General features: G+C 37.9%; 1 protein-coding gene across 1 annotated transcript in view; it reads right to left on the minus strand.

The window, feature by feature from the left end:
- Positions 1–5686: 5686 nt before the first annotated feature.
- The window catches only part of LOC124405515 (PH domain leucine-rich repeat-containing protein phosphatase 2), an 88182-nt gene continuing 68586 nt past the window's right edge, over positions 5687–25282 (minus strand). The window contains exons 6-17 of the mRNA XM_046880467.1: positions 21486–21643; positions 20164–20310; positions 13437–13584; positions 13204–13335; positions 12971–13124; positions 12824–12884; positions 12489–12743; positions 11814–12023; positions 11499–11661; positions 11142–11425; positions 9509–10351; positions 5687–6550 (exon numbers count right to left, since the gene is read on the minus strand). Coding sequence (XP_046736423.1) covers positions 5860–6550; positions 9509–10351; positions 11142–11425; positions 11499–11661; positions 11814–12023; positions 12489–12743; positions 12824–12884; positions 12971–13124; positions 13204–13335; positions 13437–13584; positions 20164–20310; positions 21486–21643 — 3246 coding nt within the window. The 3' untranslated portion in view covers positions 5687–5859. The remainder of the gene's footprint in view (positions 6551–9508; positions 10352–11141; positions 11426–11498; positions 11662–11813; positions 12024–12488; positions 12744–12823; positions 12885–12970; positions 13125–13203; positions 13336–13436; positions 13585–20163; positions 20311–21485; positions 21644–25282) is intronic.

Genomic DNA, 25282 nt, shown 5'->3' on the forward strand with positions numbered 1-25282 from the left:
AAGATCAAAGAGATTATTTGACGGAAAGATTTTGGCGGGAAAATTAATCGAAAATAATCGACAAATAAATAGCCACGACCGAAGCGCTTCGTCCGACTGTCGGTAAGCGACTGATCGTCATCAGTGGCTGACTTACTGCGGAGCACATTTTGCCTATAGGCATTAACTCTGTGCAGACTATTTTCCTGGCAGTTTGCGAACCTCGTGGTTTGCTCAAAGCTAGATCCGCGGCTCAGAATCAGCTGACTTTCAGCGTTGCGCAAAGTGTTTGGGTGCACAGGCTAGGCTGAACGCATGAATGTAGGTGTGGAATAGTAAACGACACGTGTATCCACGGTTTCTGAATCACATTTTACCAGAGGACACTGAACCATTCTGTCGAATAACTGCGGACGAAAAGAAATAAAAACGGAAATGATATAAGAAGAATTTACTTATATTATGTTTCGCGGTTCTTGGCACCGAAAAAAAATTTCTTGAGTCACGCGAGTCGCTCGTGTTTGCGTAACCCGGTTACATAATGATCGTCTCTATTTTCAAACAAATTTATTTTTCTGTTCCATTTCATTTTTGAACACTTAAAAGAATATTATTCGCACTGCAGAGTCGTTATGTGTGTCAATTAAAAATTGTATTTTTCTTCGCCTCACTAAATTCTTATTATAATCATTTGCTCGGATGTATTTTTCCGTTTCACAATTCAGCGGACACGATGGGTATGATATATCGTTCGTATTTTTCAGCCCATCTACGTAATCTCGACACAGTCAAGTCGTCGCGAGGATTATCTTTTTAAAAAAATAAAATAAGCCTCTAATCAGCTGAATTGGTTCAACTACTGTACTCCTCGAATTGTATATCGTATTGAAGATTTGCCAGTGTTGAATTGTGTTCTTTCAACAACGTCATTGGAATTCTATTAACTTCCAAGTTCATTTTATGCATTAAATAAGCCTTTACACGTATAAAAAGAAAACATTTCGATTAAACGTTTTTTGACAAGGCTATTCTTCCAAAAAGAGAGAGAGAGAAAGAGAATTTCACTTTGTGCTGAGATTTGCAAATTTTCTCAATCAAAATTGGACCTATTTTATCTGTAGATAGAATTAGAGGCAAGCTTTTAATCCTGACGACTTGAATCGGCATTTCGTTGAATTTTGGTCCTTCTCGAATAACCGTCATGGTGGATTGTTATACGAAGTTTGAGAGCAAATGGCAATAGAAAATTTCCTCATCGATCGAAACGTCCAGTTGTGCTTACTGTACAGTCCTCAACTAGTATTATCATTTTTTCATTACGAGAAGTGAAAAACAGTCCTAAGTATGAAATGAAAATGAATTTTGCGGCTGTATAAACCAGTAAATCTAGTAGGTATTACTATTTTCTTTCGATTATGGTCAATCGTACCGTATTTTTTAATAACTATTACGATATTTGACTTCGGTTTAAACGGTGCAGTTGATACCAAGGCCTCGTTTAATTGAAAAAATTAATCATCCGAGATAAGCAGATTATAACAATGTTGCAATACCCATAAAATTTATAAGCATTGTAGCAACTATAATTACACTGAAATACCTTGTATCATTATATCAATATTTAAAAAGTTGTAGCAACGACATCCATTTCACTGAGCTTTTTTACCGACTGTAGAAAAAATTATATTCCTTCAGTATAAAAATAAAAAATGCAATTTTTCTTTGTTCGATAAATGAGTTGCATAAAATTGAGCAATTTATCGCATTTCAAAAATCGAGATATCCAATTTGAGAGGCGTTCAATTCTCATATTATGCATTGTTATATATATATATATATATTACATACGTGCAGAATAATTGACGCAATACGGCGAGAGGCTACGTGCATAGATGATGGAATGATAAGGACTCGAGTAGCTTCAGGACCGTGTCAAGTAACACGATTACCGACGTGCCTATTACCTGGCTGCACGTGGTCGTGGAGTGTAATACTTAAGAACGGGTTCCGGCACTTCGTTGGATTTGATTTCGCTTATCGCTCAGGAAGTCACTTGCTTGCGTTTCTACAGGGTAATCGATTTAAATCGTTCCAGAGGAATATCCTCGCAAAGAAAATGAGATGCGAGAAAATGTGTCCACAACAAAACTTGCAGGCTTTCAAGGGAAAAATATGGATGGTGATCGAAGTCGACTTGTAGATTACAAACTTTACACCGAGGATGCAGGAAACAAAAGAAAAGTCAAATAAGGAAGTAAAAAAATGAAAAATTGGAATAAACATTTGAATAATTTTTTTTTTTTTTTTTTTTTGTTTTTCACCTTCACTTCACACTTTTTTGAATTTATCCTTGATGTTGCTATCAATTACTGATGCCCAGCATACGTGCTTTTTTTTATTTCAAATTAGATATCACCTGCTGGATCTCAAGCTTTCCACAATCCATATGTCGGGACATATTAGTGTAACCTTTCCCCTTTTAAATCCTACAAGTTTTGTGTGAAACTTTTTCCCTCACGGATCGATTATGGACTGTATATGAATGCGCATGAATTAGTCTTGCGTGTGTGTGTGGATTTGTTCTGCGGAGATTCAAGTTCGATCGACGCGATGACACGTGCCGAGATATTTTCCTTACTCGTGTCATTAGTGCAGGCTTGTATCAAGTTCGCGTTAATAATTGCACTGTTTATTATAATTCTGCGACTACTTCTACACGCAATTATTCACTGCGAAGATAACGACTCAATCTTATTATTATAATAGTAAATAAACTCTTGGTAGATTGTTTAAAATCTTTTGTTTGTAAGTCAAGCGTTCAATAATAATATGTTATTTACTGCTTACAGTGAGATTATTGACGATCTGCACATAATGCGTACGTTGTTAGAACTATAATGTAATAATATCAATGAAATAAATTTGCAAATCTTCTTTTCGTGTTTTTTGAAAAGCGTTGCTACCCTTCTCTCGATTTATACATGTAATTATAATATAATTCATGGTCTCAGATTATTTTCTCAGCGGTAATTCTTGTTAAGCACAATTAATCTTACTGTACAATTAGTGCAGAATCTGCGATTGTAAGCATAATCATAATGCCATGATACGATAAGAAACGTTGTGCGGTGTTTATGAATACAGTAAATACATAAATATATACGCATGTAATAAAGTGAGACCTGATCATTTAAAATCAGCGACTGCGTTTATTTGAAACTTATAGACACACATCTGGGGTGTTTTTAATAAAACATGATTAGAAATAAGCTTCACGTATTCAATATTTAATGCCTACATGGAAGAAATCGAGAATTATTTAATTAAACTCGGTTTGAAAAATAATACAGTTAGTTATCTGGTTTGAAACGTGTGAAGTTTGGTACTAATCGAATTATATGTATAAGACATGTACATGTTTGTGTATATACATATTAATTACAATGCAATCTAATAAATCTATAACCGCTAATAACTAATTCGGGACGTTATTCATGTATAATATATATTTAAGTACTCCATCGTGATGAGTTTATGTATGAAAATGAGAAAAACTGACGTAACCGGATTTTTAGTCAAATATATGATACACCTGAAGAATTTTTTATTTGTAAAATGGAACTTGATATGTTAGTACTTGTAACTACAAGTATTTTCATTTTCAAGTCCAGACTCTGGTGACGCGGTTATGATGAAAAAAATCTCATTACATGAAAATGAATAAAGACAACGATTTTAATAATAAGAAAATCGACTTGTTAGTCAATTTAAAAAAGTAGTGAAAAAAAAGAAATGAGATGATTCTACAGAATTATATATATGGTGTATGTAAGGGCAGGTAGCTCGATATGGATTGGGCAAGTTTTGCACGTGTACCACTAATACCACCTACAATGATGAAATCAGCTGATCAAACTTATAATTACGTGCCAGGCGGTATCATTTGGCCTGGATTATGATTAATCCATACAACTAACGGTATGAAGTGGGCTTGCGTAAAAAACTTAACGTTACCTTATAATTATCGTACATTCGTATCACTGTGATATAAAATGTTTATAATGCATTATTATCTTGAGGTCTTGTGAACTGTGGACCTCCTCAGTTCCTGGAATCGAAGTCAAGAGAAATAAAATCTCTTTAACATTATGAGAAAAATAGAATACATCGAAACCTAACCTCTTAGCTTGACTCGTATTTTGAGTAAATTAAATGAAAATTAAAGCACGAAAAACGCCGTGCAAGCTGTCGGGTAGTTCATTTATCACGACGATTCGAAAGGCCGTGAAAAATACGATGAAAAACAACTTTTGTAACTAAATATGACGGAGTGTGTATTGTTAGTGTTACTTTTCACCGTCGGATGGCGTGTCAATAAACATGAAATGGCTTGTCAACCAGACTTGTTTAATCAACTTTCTTCAACATTTTACCCACAATTAAACCCAGTCAATTTAGCGATGATAATGCTACTTGAGTAAAGTGAAGTGACACAGAAACGACTGAAACCTAGTCGCAGGCACATGCATACAGCTTTCTAGTATACTTCAAAGCAATAGCAGTAATGCAATTGCAATATTCAGGTACATTTTTTATTCAAAGGTCTGAAGGCACTTTACTTTGCACGAATACGCCGAAAGGTTTCCGACGCTCTGCTGTGCATTCTACACGTGAAACTTGAAACGTAGGATTGGATGGGTATACACAATCTAACTTTACTTAATCTAAACTTGACCTAAATTTTATGCCGATTAGCCCAGTGAATATGTGGCTCAGAGAAGGGGAATCTACATGCGATAACGTAATTTGTTATTCATTTTCTTCCTTTTCTGATCTTTAATTGGATCATTATTTAGTTGAATGCAATAAAAAATACCAAAATCGGAAAGATATAATATTTAAACAATTTTTAAGTAAAATGGCTGTCTCAGATCGAATTATTCAATTGATTTTACTATTTTGTACAGGTAAGTTGACTAATAAATAACCATCTTTTAATGCTTGAATATTTTTTTCTCAGTATTGAATACACACTGATGTCATATTGATTGTCAGATTGTTAGATTAATTCACCTATTCACTGGACTACTTACATATCCACGGAAGTCCTTCTGCCGATTGCTTTGTTTCCGCATAATATATTAGATCATAATAACTCTTTCAATTCTTGTGAGAGTGAAAGAAATATTTGAATTGACACAAAATTCTGGCTAAATCCAATTGATTTCTTTCATTTAAATCATTGTTGCAAAGACCGAGTGCAATTGAAATTTTTTGAAATCAAGTTGAGGAGATTTTAAAGGAGGAGAGATTTTAAAAAACACTTAAAAATAATATTTGTCATTCAGAAATTCGTGTCTTGAATTTAACGGAAGTTGCTTACATTGAACCAAACTTAAACACAGTTGCGACAGTTGTATGATAAAAATCTCGATCCAAATTTGGTGCGCAGTTTAAAATGTGTATTGGAAATGCGTTATCGAATCTTACTCGTTTACGATTCAATTTCAGGATATAACTCAACAGAATATTCCGGCAATCAGCCAACACCGGTAATAATGAATTGAAAATTGAATGTCCGTAACTTGACTGCGGTTTTTCAGAAACAGTCACCGTTATAGTCACACATCTGTTGGTTTTACATTCCTAAACTCGATTCGATTTAGATTAAAGAATAATCTATTCGATGATGACTTCACTTCGCAAAATTCCTCCACTTTTTCTTTTCCATAAAACACTTTGGTGCAGTGTCTGAACCACCTCATCACCGGCATTTCCATAATCCTAATAATCCGTCTTCCTGGAATTCGACGAGCATCATGAGTTCATCCGCGATGTGATCCCACATCTCGTTGTCAAAGTACCAACTCTAATCCCCCTTCACAACTCGGTCGTCGCGACGCCCCAGTACTGTTGCATTCTAGTGGTATCTTGTTCGAGGGAATCGAGTCCGCTACGTTCCTGGATAACTGCGAAGTCGTACTCCAGATTGTAAGGCATGAGCCTCTGGAGGCTGCCGAAATAGGCGGCGTTTGGACCGCCAGTTAGGAACCTCCTACCACTTCCGAATCTAACCGGTGTCCTGGGCAGTCCAGGATTGAAGGTCCTTGCGCTGCCGAACCGCTTAGAGAGGAAGGGCAGATTCCCAGTCAAATGTGGCGTCGACCTTGACTGACCTCGACGCAATGGTGACCGGGTCAGGGTGTCCAGCTCCTTGTCGAAGAGTAACTGAGTGTTTTGCTCCAGCATGTACTCCCAGCAACGAAACTGCTCCTCACTTAGAGCGCCCGAACGTTCCGAGAGCGCGTCTTCCGCCTCCGGAGAGCCGGTTCCACCCGACTTCCGGTTCTCAGCGTCCTGCCGCGTTCGCGAGACCCGCGTGGGTCCGCCACTTCCGGTAACCCAACCGCGACCCGATGGCTGCCTTGACTTGAAGGTGCTGTCGCTTGCCTGGTCCGATTGACCGCTTGGTGAACTGCGGTCATCACCGTGTGCGATGCCACCGTCGTTTTCCGAGGTTCTGGAGGGTTTTCCGCCCCGCCCTGACGGCTCCTGAGACTTACTCGTTCTACTGTAACCGGAAATAAGGTTTAGGTTTAGGTTGAGAAGAGAGCGATGGTTCCACATCGACGATCGCGTTGTATATAGGCACAGTTCTGGCCTCTGGTGCCAATGGCGTGTCGAATTCTCTGCAGACATTTTAATCCCGGATTTTTTCGAGAAAAGTAATTGTTTTTCCACGAAACGATTGGTCTTGTTTTGTTTTCCTCGTTCGATTTCAGCACTATTCTCGTCGAATATTGAAGGAGGTCAAGTGAGCTGATAGTAGGCTGCGATAATTGACTGCTTGTATTTCTGATTAAACTTTGTTTTATCTTTCTGATGATTGGAGTATCATGTTTCTACCGAATAATTTCAAGTTGTTATTAAATGTTTTGATAATGTTCTGTAAAGTATATGTTGGAATCATTTAATTTTATTTACTAGGTTTTCTCGTGAATAGGCAACGCAGAGAAATTTAGAAACCTTCATTCTTACACGTTTAATGCTACAGAGAATTATGTTACAATTAAATGAATGAATACGACAATACTTAGAATCTGTAGCGACGGTATTAAAAAGGCCGAACTTGTTCTAAAGGTGTGAAAAATAAATGAAAGTTCGCCAGGCCGATCTGTTGCAGGACTAAACCGTAGAGGACAATCACTTGTGATTTGAATGGTGCATGGTTCGATAATGTGTAGTTCGAATTATATGTAAAGCAATATTATGTAGGATTGAACGTGTAGGAATGTGGCGTCCTCAGAAAATTAAAGTTCAATTCGCCTGTGCATAGGCAACCCGCATTGCTTTTACTTTTGCATCGATGCCTAACATAGGGCGGTGAATGCGCCTGCGTCTAGGCAATTCATGTACTGCACAGTGATCGGCATGCATTTGTTATTGATAAAGCCTTATATTGCTATTTTCATGGTATAATGCAATTTTGTTAGGTTAGATAGGAATTCTAATCTGAGATTGCATTTGACGTGTTAATTTGCATTGATGTGATTAATTCTCGTTTTATGCTCTTCTCTATTGTTATTTGCTTTCTCCCACGGAATTAAGCTCACAAGAAGCCTGTGTGCAAGACATACTTTACAAATATACATATTAATTTTTAATATTTGTAATTGAAAAATGTGTGAGATTTGATCTTGCTAATTTTTTCCTACTTTTTTCTTACTTAATTTAATATTCAATGTATTTTTTTATAACTCTCAAAGTGAATGCATGTGCGTTAGGGTAGATCAAAAAATGTTTTCAAATAGTTGTCGTCCGTGCACGCTGGAAAGTTGTATCATAAAATCCTGAAACTCCACACAAAAGAGTTTTTTTTTTATGGAACTTCATTAACAAGGTCTTATCTCTCTAAATTCCCTTGGTGTAAAAACTGCGCAACTCGCATCATGGAGTGAATATTCACTCTTTAAGAGTGAACTTTTTCATCACTCCAAACGCATGGAGTGAATAAAATTAATCTAAATTTCATTCTATCGGAGTTAAGTATTCACTGTTGTTTAGTGATTTCTCACTCCAAGACATTAAGAGAATTGATCATAGTTTCATAATTAAAAATGCTCTTCATCAAAGCTTATATCCATAAACGTTATATTAATTATTTACTTAAGAAGAGCATTCAAATTAACGATCAACCGAATACGAACTGGTTCTTCAGTTCATTCACCCCAATAACGTAAGGATTCGGGTCAAAGTTCCAAAGGATTAAAACCTCACACTGTAAAAAGTCGTAATGGTTAAAGCACCGAACAGTCAAATTTCCAAATGATTAAAATTCATCGTCAACAATCAACTTTCACGTCCGAAGTAAAAAATTTTCTGCATATGTAAAGGCTAGTAACGTTTGCAATTTCGACAATCCGAAATCTTGACAATTTGGCATAATAATCTGCCTGAACTTTGACCATTTGACCAAAATTTTTCCCGAGAATCACTATGTTTTTCCGAGTTGAGGGAGCTGAAAAAACTCTTCATATCCGGTCAATCATTGATGTGATTAACATTCTCCTCGAAGAAGGGACCTCTTACACAAATGTAATGACTATAACATTTTTTGAATATAAGTTGTAATGAGAAATATAAATGACTGTCATAATGGGATTGAAAAAATAAACCTTGATCTAGGTACTATGCTTCACATAGCGAAGACCGATTTCCAAAACAAATTTTTTTGCTTCACGCTTACACCCGTCTTTGTTCCTGGCTCAATATTTTCGTGTCTTCGCGAAGAATTGCGTTGCAATCAATTACGTATGATGATAATTTCGTGAACCATGAATTTACTAGAAGCTCAATTATTAAAAAAAAATACTCTGAAAACTTGCAAATCGTGTTTTTTCAACCGGTTGCCTGGTAATGATCATATATATGTACAGAAAAAAGGTACCCAAAGTGGTAATGGATCGTATAATAATTGTACGTTTTTGAATAGCTCTGATGTTTCTCGATGGATTTGCAGAATTGAAATATTCGATATGAGGAATTCAAAATGGCGACTTCAAATACCGATAATTACGACTAAGCCTCAGCACCCTTGTACGAAAAAGTCAAGAAGTGGAATAAGTCTGTTAAAAATTGTTACTCGGGGGTTTTTACAATATTATAAAAAACAAAAATCATAATAAAACGGAAAACTTACCCCGACTCACACCTATTTTCACCCTCAGTCGGTGAAAAATTCAGTAAATAAGTTATGAAATTAAATCGGGAACCCAACAAAACCCCCAACAAAAAATATTCAGCTAGCAGTTTTTACGCGGAAAGTGGAAAAGCTCGTATCAGTCAACCGTCTAAAATACCCTACGAAATACTGACCAAATAACCAAATTCAAAGTTATCAATGTCACGACCGAGTATAAATAATCTGGACTGCAATCTGGAAACCCACGTATCTACTCCATATACCCACAAAAGTTGGTCCATCACTCAAATGGGTACTCAGTAAGAGGAGAATAATTGTAAGCTTCACCTGTTCACAATATTCTTCAGCACCCCATTGAGATAATATCCATTATTCACGTGGCAGCAGCACGGCGCGGGTGACTTGTGAAGTGCCGGAGGTTGGCAGCAGGCGCAAAGGCATCCGCCACCCTCGTTCTGGGTCCTGGTTTTCCCAACGGCGTGTTTAAGTTCCCTCATGAGCTGGTCAATATCGCCGGTTCCAGGACCGGTGAGTCGAAGGACAATGACGCTGACATTATCCTCGGCGCCGTAGGCCTGAGCCAAGTCCTGAAGCCGTTTTGCTGCCAGGACAGGACTGGCTTCAGCCCTGGCTTCGCGGACGGCCTCCTGGACACTGAGCACCTCCCAGAGTCTGCGGTTCGCCACGATAACGAACTCGTCGTCGTCCTCGAGGAGGACCTCCTCCGTTACGGGGTCGGGTACAACCAGAGGAAACATCGCTGCGTTTCCGAGCTGGTTCCCAGCCTGGCTTTTTTTCGCAGGTGCCAGAACCAGCGGTCCTGCAGCTCTGCACAGGACCGCCTTTGCTTCACCGGAAGTCCCGATCTTCAGCGCGTATCTCCTCGAGGTCCGCGGGTAGCCGGGGGTCGATGGAATCCTCGTGAGGTGAACCAGCGTCGCGTCTACACCGTACTTTTGTCCCTTTTCTTTAAGCTCGCGGTGGGCCGAAAGCAACGTGTACTTCAGGTAGTCCTTTGACGTTTCTTTGATAGTTCGTTCCTCCAGAAGTAGCCTCGGGATCATCTCCTGCAAGCATACAGGTGCCTCCTGGTTCGATCCTCCGTCGAATACTCCGAAGAGACCCTCCACGTTGCAGAATGCTGGCATTCTGATTTGGGACACGAATAACCTGCGGAGAGATGGTGGTTGGGACTGATTTTATTTACGATGATTTAGTGCAGTTTTTGATTCTGATTTTTCTTTGGATGTATTAATGAAATTTGAAGTTATCTGGAATGAAGTACTTCGTAAAGTACCTGTTTCGTCATTTAAAGTGCGTTTGTAAATGACGTTTGATGGAGAAATGATCATTTGCAAAAATTTGTTGGGAATTTGAGCTTCAAAATTCAAATTTTTTCACGTATGTCAAAATGTTTTGACTATTTCTAAAATGTTTTAAGATTTAATAGAATTTTATAGATTTTCACCAAATTATAAGCATAATTTACAATGTTAATCAGAATTTTTTGAATGCCACAAACTGTTGTATGAATTTCATGGATTTTATCAAATTGCATGGTATATGAGACGTCAAAGAATCGAGAAGCAAGATGTTCAGAAATTTACTTATAAGATAATCAAATCTTATTGTAAGTTTATAAAACTTAATCAGCTTTAATAGAGTTTTGCAAAATTTCGCAAAGTACTCTGCGGTTTTAGGCTTTGAAAACCCTTCAAAGGGTTTCGACGTGGGGCATCATTCAATAAAATTCCGGTAACTTTCACAAAACATTAGCAAAAATTTTATTTTGAAATTAATTGATTCCTCTTGGGAAACCGATAAAAAAATCGTTCAAATTTCATCGGGCGATTGTTGAAATCCATCGAGTGTTGGTTAAAATCATCGGGTGCTGCAGTTACATTTCTACTAAAATACCGATCCTCAAAAAGTACTTAAATAATGGATAAATTTAACTCACTTTTCGCGCCCTCCAGCTGTCTCAGAAAATCCGAGTCGCCAAGGTTGTTCTAAATTTCGTTCAGCGGAGACCATCTCCTGGTGATGAGGGTGAGAGGGTAGGCTGGATCGATTCTGACCAGAAACATCCACCAGGGACAACGGTCTTTGCGAACGATATACTTGAAATTGTCTCGGATCGACGTGCAGCCTGGAGTTGCAGGATATGTCCAAAAACTGAAGCTGAGGTGGAACGAGGCTTTCCAAATTGATACGGTCGAGCTGATTGTGAGCCAGATCCAACACCTGCCATTGAATGGAACGAATTGTTTTTGTGTGGATAAAAAGTAGTAATTTAGCAAGTGGTTCGTATCCTTACCCTGAGAGAATTGGTTTTGTTGAAGATCGGGCAGGTTAAGAGCCGGTTTGAATGCACCCTAAGGACCCTTAGATGTCGTAAAAGTGCGACATTGTCCGGTAGATATTGTAGACGGTTTCCTGATAGTACAAGTTCTTCGAGATCGGTCCAAGCTGCGATGCAGCTGTAAGATCAATAAAAAAATGAGGGTATTTCATTCTTCGTCAGGATCGAGAGAAAGAAAATCGTGAAAACGTAATAACCAGAACTACGGTTTCAAAGAAATAGTTAAAGCTTCGTTTGGTATAAGAATAAGTGTGAAAGAAGTTTGCCTACCTTTCCGGCATGGTGTCCAAACTATTGTACGCAGCGTGAAGCACCCTTAGAGCCGGAAGCCTGGCTAGAGAGTCCAAGGCTGTGTCTGTCAGACAATTACCAGTGACGTAGAGCTTCTCGAGACAATGGGCGCTTTGTCCAGTCTTGGCCGAGTCTTCCACACTCGGCAATTCGGTCAAGCGATTGTTGGACAGGTTCAGAACCTTCAACCTGATAATAAGCTCGTAAGATAAATGGGCTCAAATCATACCCGGATGAAGTGATTCATGTGCTACGCTAGCGGATTAGAAAATATTCACTCTATTCACTCTCATCTCGACCCTGTAGTGAACGTACCGTGACATGGAGTTTAATGTAAGGTATCCACCACAAAGACGTGTAACATAGTGTCTGTGCACTCTTCTTTAAAGATGTAACAGTATGATCTTGTGCAAGGAACTGTGAATCGAGTGTTTTACGAGGGTGATAAGAGAGCGTTCTAACGTGAACGTCGTGTATTCATGTGGTCATCACAGTGACCGAACGGCGTTACGTCACGGCAAGATTTACCGCTGTGATGTGGGTTACATCACATTTATTATATATACATACATACTCCATTGTGAATTGACTCGGGATTTTTATCTACATTATTTTTATTCGGTTTATCCGCTTTCCCCACGCAATACACCTCACCTTGTCGTATTGTGGAAGAAATTCTCGGGAAGGGCTGTCAGGGTGTTTCCCTGTAGCGTGAGATGCGCCAAGTTCAGAGGCCTCCTGGGGGGTGGCAAGGCTTGGAGTCTGTTGTGGGGTAGATGAAGAACTTCCAGACGAGAGGGCTGGGACAACAGTCGATCCGGAAGAGCAGTCAAAGCATTGTTGGACGCGAATAACGCTCGCAACAACGGAACCTCCGGTGTCCAGTCCGGTAGACTGTCCAACGAGTTACTGAAACACGCATTGCAACAAAGTTGGCGCTTTAAAGTCAAGCAAGATCTTCTCGCCTTGATTAAACGGACCATACTTACTAGGAAATATCCAGATGCTCGAGATTCGTTGGCACTGGTTCCACGGTCAGTTTTGTAAGTCCTGAAAGTCACGTAATGTGTGATAAGCGTCTCTTTGGTACCAATATATTATGAATTGTGTGAAGGTCAGAAGAGATAATTGCTCACTATTGTTTCCGGCGATTAGAGAGATAAGGTTCCTTCCACAGAGGGTCAATTCCCTCAGTATATTCCTGGCGCATCGGACGCTTCTCAGTCCCTGGAGTGCGCTGATATCCAAGGTCTCGATGTTGTTTTCACTCACGTCCAAGTGAGTTAGATTCTAAAAATGATCGATTGAAATCAGACCCGGGATTTTCATGTTTAAAAAATCTGCAAAAATATTTCGGAATGATTCTTACTCCGTAATTTCCAAGGATGATGCTTCCCTTGAGCTGATTGTTTCTAAGATTGACTTTGTGCAGATTGTTCCGGTTGTTTTTCTCGTCTTTGAAATATTTGCTACCTTGATGATCACCGCGATGCTGAACGTCCTGAAAAGGGTCAGCGAACGGAACGCGTTTAATCGGATTCATAAAAATCGTTTACGCTTGAAATACAGCTTCGTTACAAAAAGTGTGTATATAATACTTACAGCAACAGCGAGAGCACGCATTCTGAGAAAAGATGGCAAAGCGTTGAGCGAGTTCCCAACGACAGAGATAATTCTCAGGTACCTCAGCTCGCTCAGCTCTGATGGCAGTTCCTTCAGTCCATTTCGATCCAGCGTCAGCTCTTCGAGGCTACGAATGAAATTCAACAACGTGACTTACGTGACCATGTGGACCACTAAATGCGAAGCACATATCATAGCAACCTCGATCTGTGAACCATATTTTTGAAATGGGAATGTTCACTCGGTTCAAAAATCCTTAAATCTGTATAATCATTCCCTTTCCCGTAATGTCTAGGTGTAGCTAAGCGCTAGTTTCCTTTTGGAAAGCAGACCTCATGCGATATTTAGCAATTATTACATCACGGATTTACCAGAATCGTGCACCCATGCGCAAGCATGGTATATATATATATATATAAATATATAAATCAGTACCAAAAGAGTATAAGATTTGAAACTAATGTTGCATAGAAAGCATCGATAGTACTAAATTGGACGAACACAATAGGGAAATGTGATTACAAGACGCGGAAGCACTGCCTCTTTGGGAGACAATAGGGGTGTTCTCTGTACGTTCGAATTTGCTAGATGCGGCTGCGGTAAGCCCAATTAAGACAATTTGGTACCATTAGTATGCTAACTAGTCAATACGTGTAACCTACATACCTACGTGCGTTGCGGTTCACTTTAACCACACCGCAGCTCACCCGAGTCAAAACTCGAGTAATGCTCATGTTAAAAATTAGCACTTCACTATCCTATTCAATCATTATGGGTGGCTGGTACGTGCACAATTTAGGGTGGTCGTTAAATGGTTTTTTGAAATGTTAATGTTAGATCGTCGTAGATCGGCTTTAAATATAAAAAAAAAAACAATGCTCTCATTTTTTTCAGATTTTTATTTCGAGCCCGAGTATTAGAATGGAATTCGCCGCATATTTTCTTCCTATACTATCGAAAATAAGGAAGGTTCGAAATTTAAGGTAGATTAAAGAAAGTATAAAATATGACGTCATATAGCTTGAAAAATTATTCAAAAATAATATACTAAATTAAAACACCTACAACTAAGGGCTGAGAATAAAAATCTGAAGAAATTGAAGCGCAATTTTTTGATATGATTACATAATATAGAAAATATTTAGTATTTATTAGCTTATTTGATACCAGGTGTGACGTACCGTTTTTAGTCACTGGTCAGTTTGTGAAAAAACAGTTTCAACATTCGTGTTCATGCAACTCGCAACTTTTCGGTTTTACATAAAACGATTAGCTGTTGTTATCAATAGAATGCAACGAAAAAATCTGAATCAATTTCCCTGTAATATGATAATACTATAATTTTAAACCAATGTTTTGGAGATATAGTTTTCCGAAATCCAAATTTTGGTTTCCATCTGCTAAGTCATAAGCCCTTTACTTTAGTTCAAGCTGCTCAAACTTTGATTAGAATTCAATAATGTTAATTCTTTGGCTGTGACAATTCGAAAAATCTAGAATTTTCGTACCACATAGTATTTTAATTAGAAAGATTCCAAAAGCTTCTAGTCTTCGAAACACAAGAATTCTGTTCACAATTTAAAAAACATTAACCTCACAGTACTAATTTCGCTAGTCCCAAATTTCTACCTTCGGATCTTTTAGTTAAAAATTTCCAATTTCATAATCACCGACTTTGCTTGAGGTACAAAGTAATACCAAAAGCCGAAAATTTTCGATTAGATTTATAGTCTCGGGTTACCGCGTTCCAAAAGTTGGGAACGAATCCCTTAAGTTAGGGATCCCAGATCTACCGTTGGTTTAAGTTCTTCAAACCGCAAAGTTGCAATTCCGGTAAGCCAAACGCGAAATATACGATCCCAGCAAAAGTTTTGCTGAAAAGAAAGAAAAAAGTAAAAAAAATTTCACCTCTCGACAGTTTACGTTCACGGCTGGATTCCTCGATTAAAGACTATATCCGGTGCACATTCTACCGCACATTTGACTCGCGATCTTGCACACAAAATTCACCAACACTTCTCAATACGATTACTCATCAACTGACCGATGATCAAGGATTGCAATAAGCCACGCAATGGATCACGAGGAAGCCTAGACCTGACTGGCAACGACTGGTCGATGAACGCCAGACCAGGATCCAAAGAGCAAGTAAAAGGCTTGTTCGTTGCTCGAAGAAGGCACGGGCCTTACTCCCGGGGCAGGACTATCAACCGGAACGTTCTCGACGCATCGCCGGAGAGGCGTGGAGAAGCCTCGAAGAACACAATAACAGCCTGCCCAGCTATACGATCATGAGAAACCCAGGGAGCAGAACTGCACCATTTATTATTAAACCTCAGCGTCTTTACAACACTAATTTCTAACCTGTAGAAAAAAGTGTTTATAAAACACGAGCGTGGTTTACGCGTTTTTCGTACGCAAAGTACACGTTTCTATGACGGTTGAGTGACTCTGCGAATGCGCATGCGCGGAGTACAGAAAATACTACTTTTAACTTCTAGGAGATAAAATTGGCCTTTTCTGCACTGCGCGCATGCGCTGTCTCAAACAAAAATCTGACTTTACGCGACCCTAACCTCAATTTCATGCTCCGTGAGAAAATGTGTAACAAACTCTTGTTATATAAAGAATCGTGTGCAAAAAAAAAAAGGCAACGGTTTTTTCACCTTGCTTATTTGCGAAGGTTCAAGTCAATAACATCGATCTAACCTTGAATGACGTTTCTGCAAAAAGAACCTTATGCATACGAATAACGAAGAATCGTTCGAAATTTCAATCCTATTTCAAGGAACAAAAAGAAAATATTTCATTTTCAATGAAAATTGATACACCGAAAAGGCGAGAGAATTAAATTCAAGCAAAACTGATTAACCGTGTAACATAATAAAAGTATATATAGTTCTAATCATTGATCAATAATATCGTAGATAAAAATCTACGTTTGCAAATTGATCCCTGACCTGTTTTTGGGATCTGGGGAAAATACTTTGTAGAATTATAAGGCGAAATTTTCTCACCAAAGCTATGAAATATGAAAGCTCGTGCCCTATCTGAGTTGCTCAACGTGGTGCGAGCTGGATAGAGAGTTTCTTAGCACAGGTGATGGGAGTTCGTGAAACCGTAGTTCCTTCAAGTTTACCTTGCCGTTTCACTCACGCCATTTTGGTCTCCTGGTACAAGTATTATACGTATGCGTTGCACTATGGTACGTATGGGATTAAAGTTTCAGTTCCGCATGTATTTTCGATGGGTTCTACAATTCACGGACTTCGATCGTGTGTAGGAGCGGTTTTTTTTTTTTTTTTTTTCTTTTTTGCTAATTACGCTCTATTGGTCAAAGTTTTCCATATCCTGCGCGGTCGCAGTAACATTTAAAAGGTTATGTATCGATAGAATATTCCGTAGGAAAGCGGTTATGAAACGTAGAATAATTCATATCGGAATGAATGATGAATTATGGAATTACTTAAAGGTCGTTGACACCAATTATACAGATGGATAGTCTTCGTTGTTATTTTTTTATTTTGTGTTTGGACAAGTTTTATTGCAATTTGAAGAATATTGGCAGGAAATTTATTGGAACAAATTGCTGGTAAACAAATCAGTAATTGTACTAAAAATGAATGGAAATCATTTTGTATTATTAAATTGACTGAAGCTTTCTTTAAAACCTTTCTTCAAATTCAGTAAGGCTTTGTTTGAAAGAATAGTATCATTTAAGGGTAACGATCGTCAAATTATTTGTAAAATGTAAAATTATAATAATCCTGAATTGTAATAAGTGAAAGAAAATACATTAAATATTTATCAACTCATATGCGATATTTAGCGAGGGTACATTTACTCAAAAAAATTATGAATTCACAGATTGGGTATCGAATTGTGAACGAAAAGATCTATAAAAAAAACTGAAATATTCTTCAAATAACGACGAATAAATCCAATTACGGGGTAACACCACTGTAGAAACCTAGAAATTTGACAATTTTTTCTGCGTTTAAGTATTACACAATAATAATCGGTGTAAATTTGAATCTGAAAAAAAAGTCACCCTATCTATGTAATAATAGTTACGGAAATACGTAGGGGATTTTAGATAAGTTAATTTAAACATTATTTATCAAGAATTAGTGCGATTTAAAAAAATTTCACATTTTCATTCGAATACTCACCAATTACACAAAAATTATTATTTTTAAAATCCCCTACGTATGTCTGCAGCTATTATTATGTAGATTAAGTGACAATAATTTTTTGTAATTTATAAATAAATATATACCTAATAATTTCCGTAAATATTATTATCTTAGTACCTTTTCTTCCCCCCCCCCCCCCCCATAAAAAAAAAACAGTTGTAAAGAAAGTACTTTATTTTGATTTTACAGTGGTGTTACCAGTTATATGAAATCATTGGAAATTATTGAAATTCATTTGGAATCACATGACAGCGTTGAAGATGTCAAACAACGAATCAGCGTCGGAAATCGTGGAAATAATGGTATACGTTTTGTGGTAATAAGCGCCACACTGCTCTTAAGTCATTAAAATTCTATTCATTTCAACCTAATTCATGTACTTTAATTGCTATCTAGTTTCATCTCCCATCGTTCTCTTTTTTTTTGATTTCCAATGATTCTATGCAATCCGAAAATCGCCTAGAACGCTGGAAAATCATGGAAAATCAATGAAAATTACACGATAAAGTAAAAATCAGTATAAACCACTCGAAATCAATGTTGAAGAATTTGAATGATTAATTCGATTTCCAAATGCACGAGTTCTCGTTACTTAGTGATACGTTTTTAACAGTGATTCAATGCGACGATTTTACAGCGGAGTAACAAAAATGCAAAAGCAATTCACTTTTCCGAACTTGCGACTCGAGGAGTGTGGTAACAAATGTATGTACCTACCTACTTTCCTTTCTATATTTCTCCGCCAACTACCGTACATTTAACGAAAGTAATTCCTGGCCGGAAGAGACGTGCAGTTTTAGCCGCGCAGCGGATTGCGCTGAATTGTTTTTGATCGGTGAAAACGGTCTTGTTACCATACCTCGTGTATATTTCTGTGCGAATTTTCGGTAGAAATTCATTTCGCGATATCGGTAGACGCTTATACGCAGGCACATGCAGAGTTAACATCGTCCGACACGATGTGCCATGTACTGCAGGGAATACATATGTGTTCATATGTATCGTTGGACGGCCATGCATGTATATATATATATACATACCTCGGTAACATAACTGGGGTCGCGTTCGTTATCGGCCCGATGCTGAATACATCGAATGCTTTGAACCGAAACTCGTACTGTTGAATTTGAATTTCAGAATTTCATCAGCCAGCAGGAAATGCGGAAACAGTTTTCACCAATTAGCTAGGAACATCGGCCGCGCAGCTTTATCCGTAAAAAATACAAGCTTCAGGAATAGCCGAAATAACGAAACAGAACTCCCAGAAATATTCGTTTTTTTTTTTTTTTTTTTTTTTTTTGGTACAGATTTTAGGATTCAAATTTTAGAGGGTTAAGAAAATGGCTTCGAAGATTTTTTATCTTTTTCGAACAGGATTTAAGAATCTTAAAGTATCTTTTACCAAATTTCAACGGATTCCAAAACTTTTTCAAAACCAAGAAATTTCTAGTAATAAAAAAAAACACCCTACATGTGTATGGGGCATTCCATGCCAATGGGACCTGCCGCCAACCTTCGCTTGAACTTTAAAACAGTATTTTTGGGATCGAAAAAGTAACCCCGAAATTGTCTCAGATTTAGATAAAAATTTGTCTTATTTTCGCACTAATTTATATTCGAACATCCGTCAGTTGCAAGAAATTATCATTGATACAAAAACTGTTCGAGTGAAATGAAAGGAAATGTTTTTTGCCGATTTTTTTTGGCTACTTGTTTCTTTTGTTGTTGCAAAAACAGTATAAAATTACGATTTTCATCGTGTTCGTCATCTTCGATGTTTATGAAATTTCCTCCACAAATTCCTCGTGAAAATATCAAACTTTTGAGACTTGATGAAAATCGTGGTTTTAGACTGTTTTTACAAAAAAAAAAAAAAAAAAGTAGGTATCAAGTCGCCAAAAAAATCGGCAAATAATATTTCCTTCCATTTCATGCAAAGAATTTTCGTATCGATGATATTTTCTTACGACTTGACGGATGTTCGAATATAAAATAGCTCGAAAATAAGACAACTTTTTAACTAGCGGTAAAAAAAAAAAATCACGATCTCTTTCTTTTCCGTTTCAAATTACTTATTTTATTAATGCTTTCTGTACACCATCGTCTCAGGTACATTCAATTATATTCATCACGGTTTCGACTAAATTAAGATACAGATACACGCATGTTCAACTTACGTTGCGTATCCACTTGTTTCGCCAACGAACTTCTAACGCGCTAATTTATTCACGTACTTATTGTACATACTCCGAACTATGCGGCTTACAAAGTTCACAATTAAAAATTATAATGTATGACGATGTGCTAAAGATAAAACGACGTTCATAAAAAGATTCAGAGATATTCATCGCAGCCTGAAACACCGCGTGTCTCCATATCCGTCAAATAAAAATTGTCGCCCATATCTCTTACACCTTAAGTACACAAAAATAATACCCGACCCTATATGTATATATAATACAAGCCACCTGAAATATGGGATCGATAAAAAAATTTCTTTCTCAACTTACTTTACGAGGCGGTTGATGTCGGGAGGAATCTCTGCGATGAGGTTGTCGGATAGATCGAGGGTTGTCAGTCCGTTCAATTCCAGGAGTTCCCTCGGGAAGCACTTCAGGTTGTTCCTTTGCAGGTGTACCACGGATAGCCGGGGAAACCTTTATCGAAAAATTCAGAAAAGCGAGAGATATAAGTCAAGACGTTTATATATTCCATCCGCAAACATCACTCATGTGCTTAAATTTATGCGAAATATATGATAAAAGAACATAATAATAACAAAAGAATAAGTCAGCAAGAAACATGTTAAATTTTTCAGATTATATTTTATCCAGAGATGTCGATAAGTTTTTCAAATTATTTACCAAAGCCAGCGTCTACCGGCAGTGACACGGATCGTTAATTGGGATAATAATTAGGAAAGCAATTAGCTTTTAGGCGTTCTTTACACTCCAAGAGCATTTCGCGTGACGCTGTGGTCTCTTATCTCTCTCAGAAAATCTATATCATTATAATAAATATGATATTAAATATGCGTATATTTCACCACCGTTACGGAGATGCTGATGGTGTTCCAGTTTTCACGACTGAACTGCAGGGTAAGCAGAATGCAGGCGTCGTCGGACCAATACTTGATATAACCACTTTACCTAACGGGGCTTCCATTGCTGCGACGCAATTTATTCTCATCGATTTTTCCATTTTCTCTATTTTTCTTCTTACTAGACGTTCTCGATATTGTCCTTTAGATTACCAGTCTGACTTGTTCATAGAATTACGATTTTCCATAGAATCTTGAATTTATGTTATCGGTAATGGGATATTCTGAAGTTGGCTGAAGTTGGTTATATAGGCAAGTATTTACGGAAAAGTATTTTATCCTTCGTGAATCGAGTCTACAAGAGCTTTCCTATGTTATATACTGACGTACATTCTTCAATTCCATTTTACATTTACAACGTCACAAGAATTGCCCGGATAAAAAATTGTTCTACAATATCGTCGGAAATCTCAAAGTTTCAAAAATTTGTCTTATTCTTGTAAAATAAATAAAAAATAATTACCTAAAAATAAGACTCTGTATTTTTATTTACATTTTCTAACATATTTATAAATTCCAAATTAATTACATTGATTTCAGTTTGTTAATAATACGTCAATGCCGAATTCAAGAAATTTATAAGTTGTGTTTATAAATTCAAGTGTCGTAAAAATGTATAAAAAGAAAGTCGAGATCGAATGAAACTTCATCCGACGATTGCTACGCATGTCGTGTCATAAGAAAATGATTTCCCTATGCATACGGCTTGTATATAAACCGGAAATTAATTACCTCTGCAAGATTGTTAAATTGCTGTCCGGATTCCCAAGCTGATTTTGTCCAAGGAGGAGTTCCTCGATCGCTGGAAAGGCGATGGTGCTATCCGGTATCCTGGACAGACCGCCTTTGCTGAGGTCGAGTATACGAGGGCACGAGGTATGCTGAGTGGCCTAAAAAACAAAGCAGACATATTTTTAACCTCAAAATTCTTCGGTCAAAACGGAGAAATACAGATCGAGATTTTGGAAAGTTTTTCTTCTTATGTTTCCTGATTTTTTTTTTGTCATCACGCTAATGAATCACCTCAATCTCAAGTGAATCCGTTTCCAAAGTGTCCTGCTTCTCGGAGTCACGTTCCTCCATAATGGCGACCAAGTTCCCGATGTGCACCATGCCTCAGCTTCTGAATTGCAGCTTGGTACCAAGTTCGCGCTAACTAATTAATCGGGATGTTAAGGTGAATTCGCGAACGATGCAGTTGTAGTATAGCAACGAGCTGAGGGTACGACAACAACTCTCTATCACGCGCAATGCACATTAACGCAATTGCCCGTTACCCATGCTTCCTTCGATCGTTTCCGCGGAACGAAGCTTCAAGGCAAACGTGAGTAAAAAGTAAACAAAGACCCTGGATCAGCCGGAATAAGAAGTGAGAAGAAATATTCAAAGTCGACCCCGTTAACGGGCAGCCATCCACTCGAGTTATTGGAAACTTGCAGTAATTTCCGAAGGAGCAAAGCCAGGACCTCGTCCTTGTGTACGCCTGTACTGTACCTACATCCACACGCTGTAACCATTCGGTGGTAATTCGCGTCAGCCAATATGCCAAGTTTGCTAACTAACGGAATTAGTTACACTGGCAGGTTATTGGCTATTAATTTTCTCAGAACCTTTGGAACCCTAGCATATAAATATAAGTTCCTGTGTATATAAGCAGGACGTTAAACACGTTGACATACAGAGTCTTATTGTCTCTCATCGCGAGGAAACTGGGTAAACTCTTACCATCAACTCTCGATTAATTTTAGTAACAACAAAAGGGCAAAACTGTTATTAAAGTACCCAAGCATCAATCAAGTTTCAAATCTCTAAGATTTGCAGTTCTCAATGAATTCGACAGTCAGAATTCTCACTAGGGTTCAAGGATTAGGAACGGGGATGTTTGCACCCCGAGTTTATCGAGGCGTTGCAACTACTTTCCAAAGTCCTGCTACATAACTTTGTCCCTTCTCTCTATGGATCGAGTACTTTTCTTCTACGAAGAAATGCTTCGGCCAGTCTGATTGAGAGTCCAGATAAAGTCACGTACACGCACTAGACGCGGTCTAGAGATCCAGGACGAAACGTTAACCCTCCACTTCTATAGGCGTGAATCCATCAGTTTTATACACAATTTGCGTACTGTGTGGACACTCGATTCAAAACTATGATGGTGCAGGTCAATTTCACGCCGAATCGATAAGCTTTCTTTGATGTTCGCAGTGCTTTTCCCCAAAACTCTCAATAATCGTGACAACTTTCGTTGGATTGGAAAAAAATTGATGATATGAAAAATGGTTGTCACCATGAGACTTTCAAAGTACTTCTTGATAAGGTTTCATTTGGATCACGTGGTCCTTTTCTTTCGTATGTCACTTAAGAGTTTAAATGAGACAGTATGATTTAAAAAAAAAACTGAAAATGCTTAAGTAACGGTTTGGTTGGTACCACGGCTAGAAAAGATTCCGATAGTGATCAGTAGAGCGAAAGACGTCATGTCGGAATGCGATTGGTATTTGATATGTTAACCGACTTTCTCCTCTCTTGACTGTATTAGGGAAATATCTAGATTATAGATTTCCGGATCTTGATTCGGTGGAGAGCGATTCGGAGCAGTGAATATCGTTGTGTAACATTTACTGCTTCACGTCACGGCGAATGGTCGGACGCGTGCGGTTCATGTACATACGTGCCAATCCACGATGCAATGTACGTTTATGTATGCATCGTCTATGCTGTATGCAAAAATATGCACTCTTCGAGGTACGTAGACGGAGAGTTCGTTTTGGCAACAAGTGGAAAGCTCGTAGTTGTCGACAAGCAAGGAAGTGATAAAAATTTATCCTGTTTACACGTGAAAGTCACCTTTTCTGAAAAGTTTTTTATCTTGGCAATTGTAATCAGATCGAAGGTTGACATTTAAATGCTTATAAAGAGCGAGACTTGTTTATTTCGATTGTAGCGAATGTATGTTATTGGGTTTCGTGTAAAACGAACCTTCAACTAAGATACTAAAAGAAATTAGTGTTTCAGGATACAATCACAAAGTGGATGAATGAAAAATTAGACCGTTTGAGCAAATTGGAATAGTAAACGTTAATTATGGTGCTTAAAATTAGTGATTGATGCCCCATCCACACCATAGAGATCAGAACCGTTTTCTACTTGGGATTGTCACTGTTATGCACACGATTCTACATCCTTTAACTGCTCGATTAGAAATGAAAGTAAATAGAGTATGTGCCTTTCCGAAGGCTTTCGCGAATATTATGCCTTTGGTAGAGTACACATTGCTGGAAACTAACTACTGTGTAGCAGTCAGTTGAGATTGCGGTATTGACATAAGTATGGAAATGACTGTTCCCAATGTATTTCACAAAGTAATATGCACTGCATACTCAAGTAAACGAGGCTAAAGCTAGCAGCCAGAATTAGCAGCCAAACGTTCTAATCTTCATTCGAATAAGGTAGTAAAGTCCGTAAAATGGAAATTTTGTGCAATACCTTGAACCTTCAATACTTTTATAAAATTATGAGGATAAAACTTCTTAAGCTTAACACTTTTGACTGCCAGCTTCAGCTTCGTCTCAGGTAAATGTGTTTGTGTTTATTTTTCTGTACGTCAGTTCATCCACGCTAGTCAGGGTCTACCAGCAATATTGAACCAAACTGCGTGTTTGATAAGATACCGTTTTCTACATATCAAGCCTTTCAGTGTATTCTCAAGGCTTCCTGTTGAATAAACGACACTGAATGTTCACACTCAAATGAATAACGACCATCATTAATCGAAAATGATGAACTTGATACACCCGATGAATGAACACAATAGTACCATGAAGTATTTGCTACTGATTGGTGCGTTGATATGCTGGTGTCTTTTATATACGCTCTCGAAAAAGGCTGCTCTGGTATTCTCTGCGAGGCTCTACACTTCATCGATTTGAGGACTAGGTTATGTGACAGAACCGTTAAATGCGAGGTTAGATACTCATTTGCGTATGTGCATTGCGCGGAAATTGGCTTTCTTAGTTCTTTGACAGGGTAATGGACGATTCAAGGACTGTCAATGAAATCTTTTGGTCAACCAAGGTCTAGGAAATGTACCATTTATTATTCTGGTAACTAACGGGTATTTAAGAAATATCTATAAGGTAGCTCAAACCTCCTAAAATTCCAACCGATAGCCATATTAAAAAATCACAGATCAGCGACGTCACTAAACTTTTCACTTTTCACACTACCACAACCATTTCCACTGCTTTCCATCGATACCCACAATTATACTTTGCGTTTGTTTTAGTTTGTAGATGCTTAGACTCTCTCGACAACAACTCTCGAATGGTTTTCCTGAGATGAAAATTTTAGACCACACTTTGCATTTTGAATTCAGTAGTACCGTAGTTTCACTCCTATTGTCTTCTTTAATTCTTGCCAAAAACTGTATCCCGATGTACCAGAGACCTCAAGAAGAACAAACTTCCGCCAGAACTTTAATTCAAATGCAAAGTAAACGCTGTAAGTTAACGGGGTTTCAGATTATCCGCCAC

The sequence above is a fragment of the Diprion similis genome, chromosome 4 (genome assembly GCF_021155765.1).
Source record: "Diprion similis isolate iyDipSimi1 chromosome 4, iyDipSimi1.1, whole genome shotgun sequence".
Taxonomy (NCBI): domain Eukaryota; kingdom Metazoa; phylum Arthropoda; class Insecta; order Hymenoptera; family Diprionidae; genus Diprion; species Diprion similis.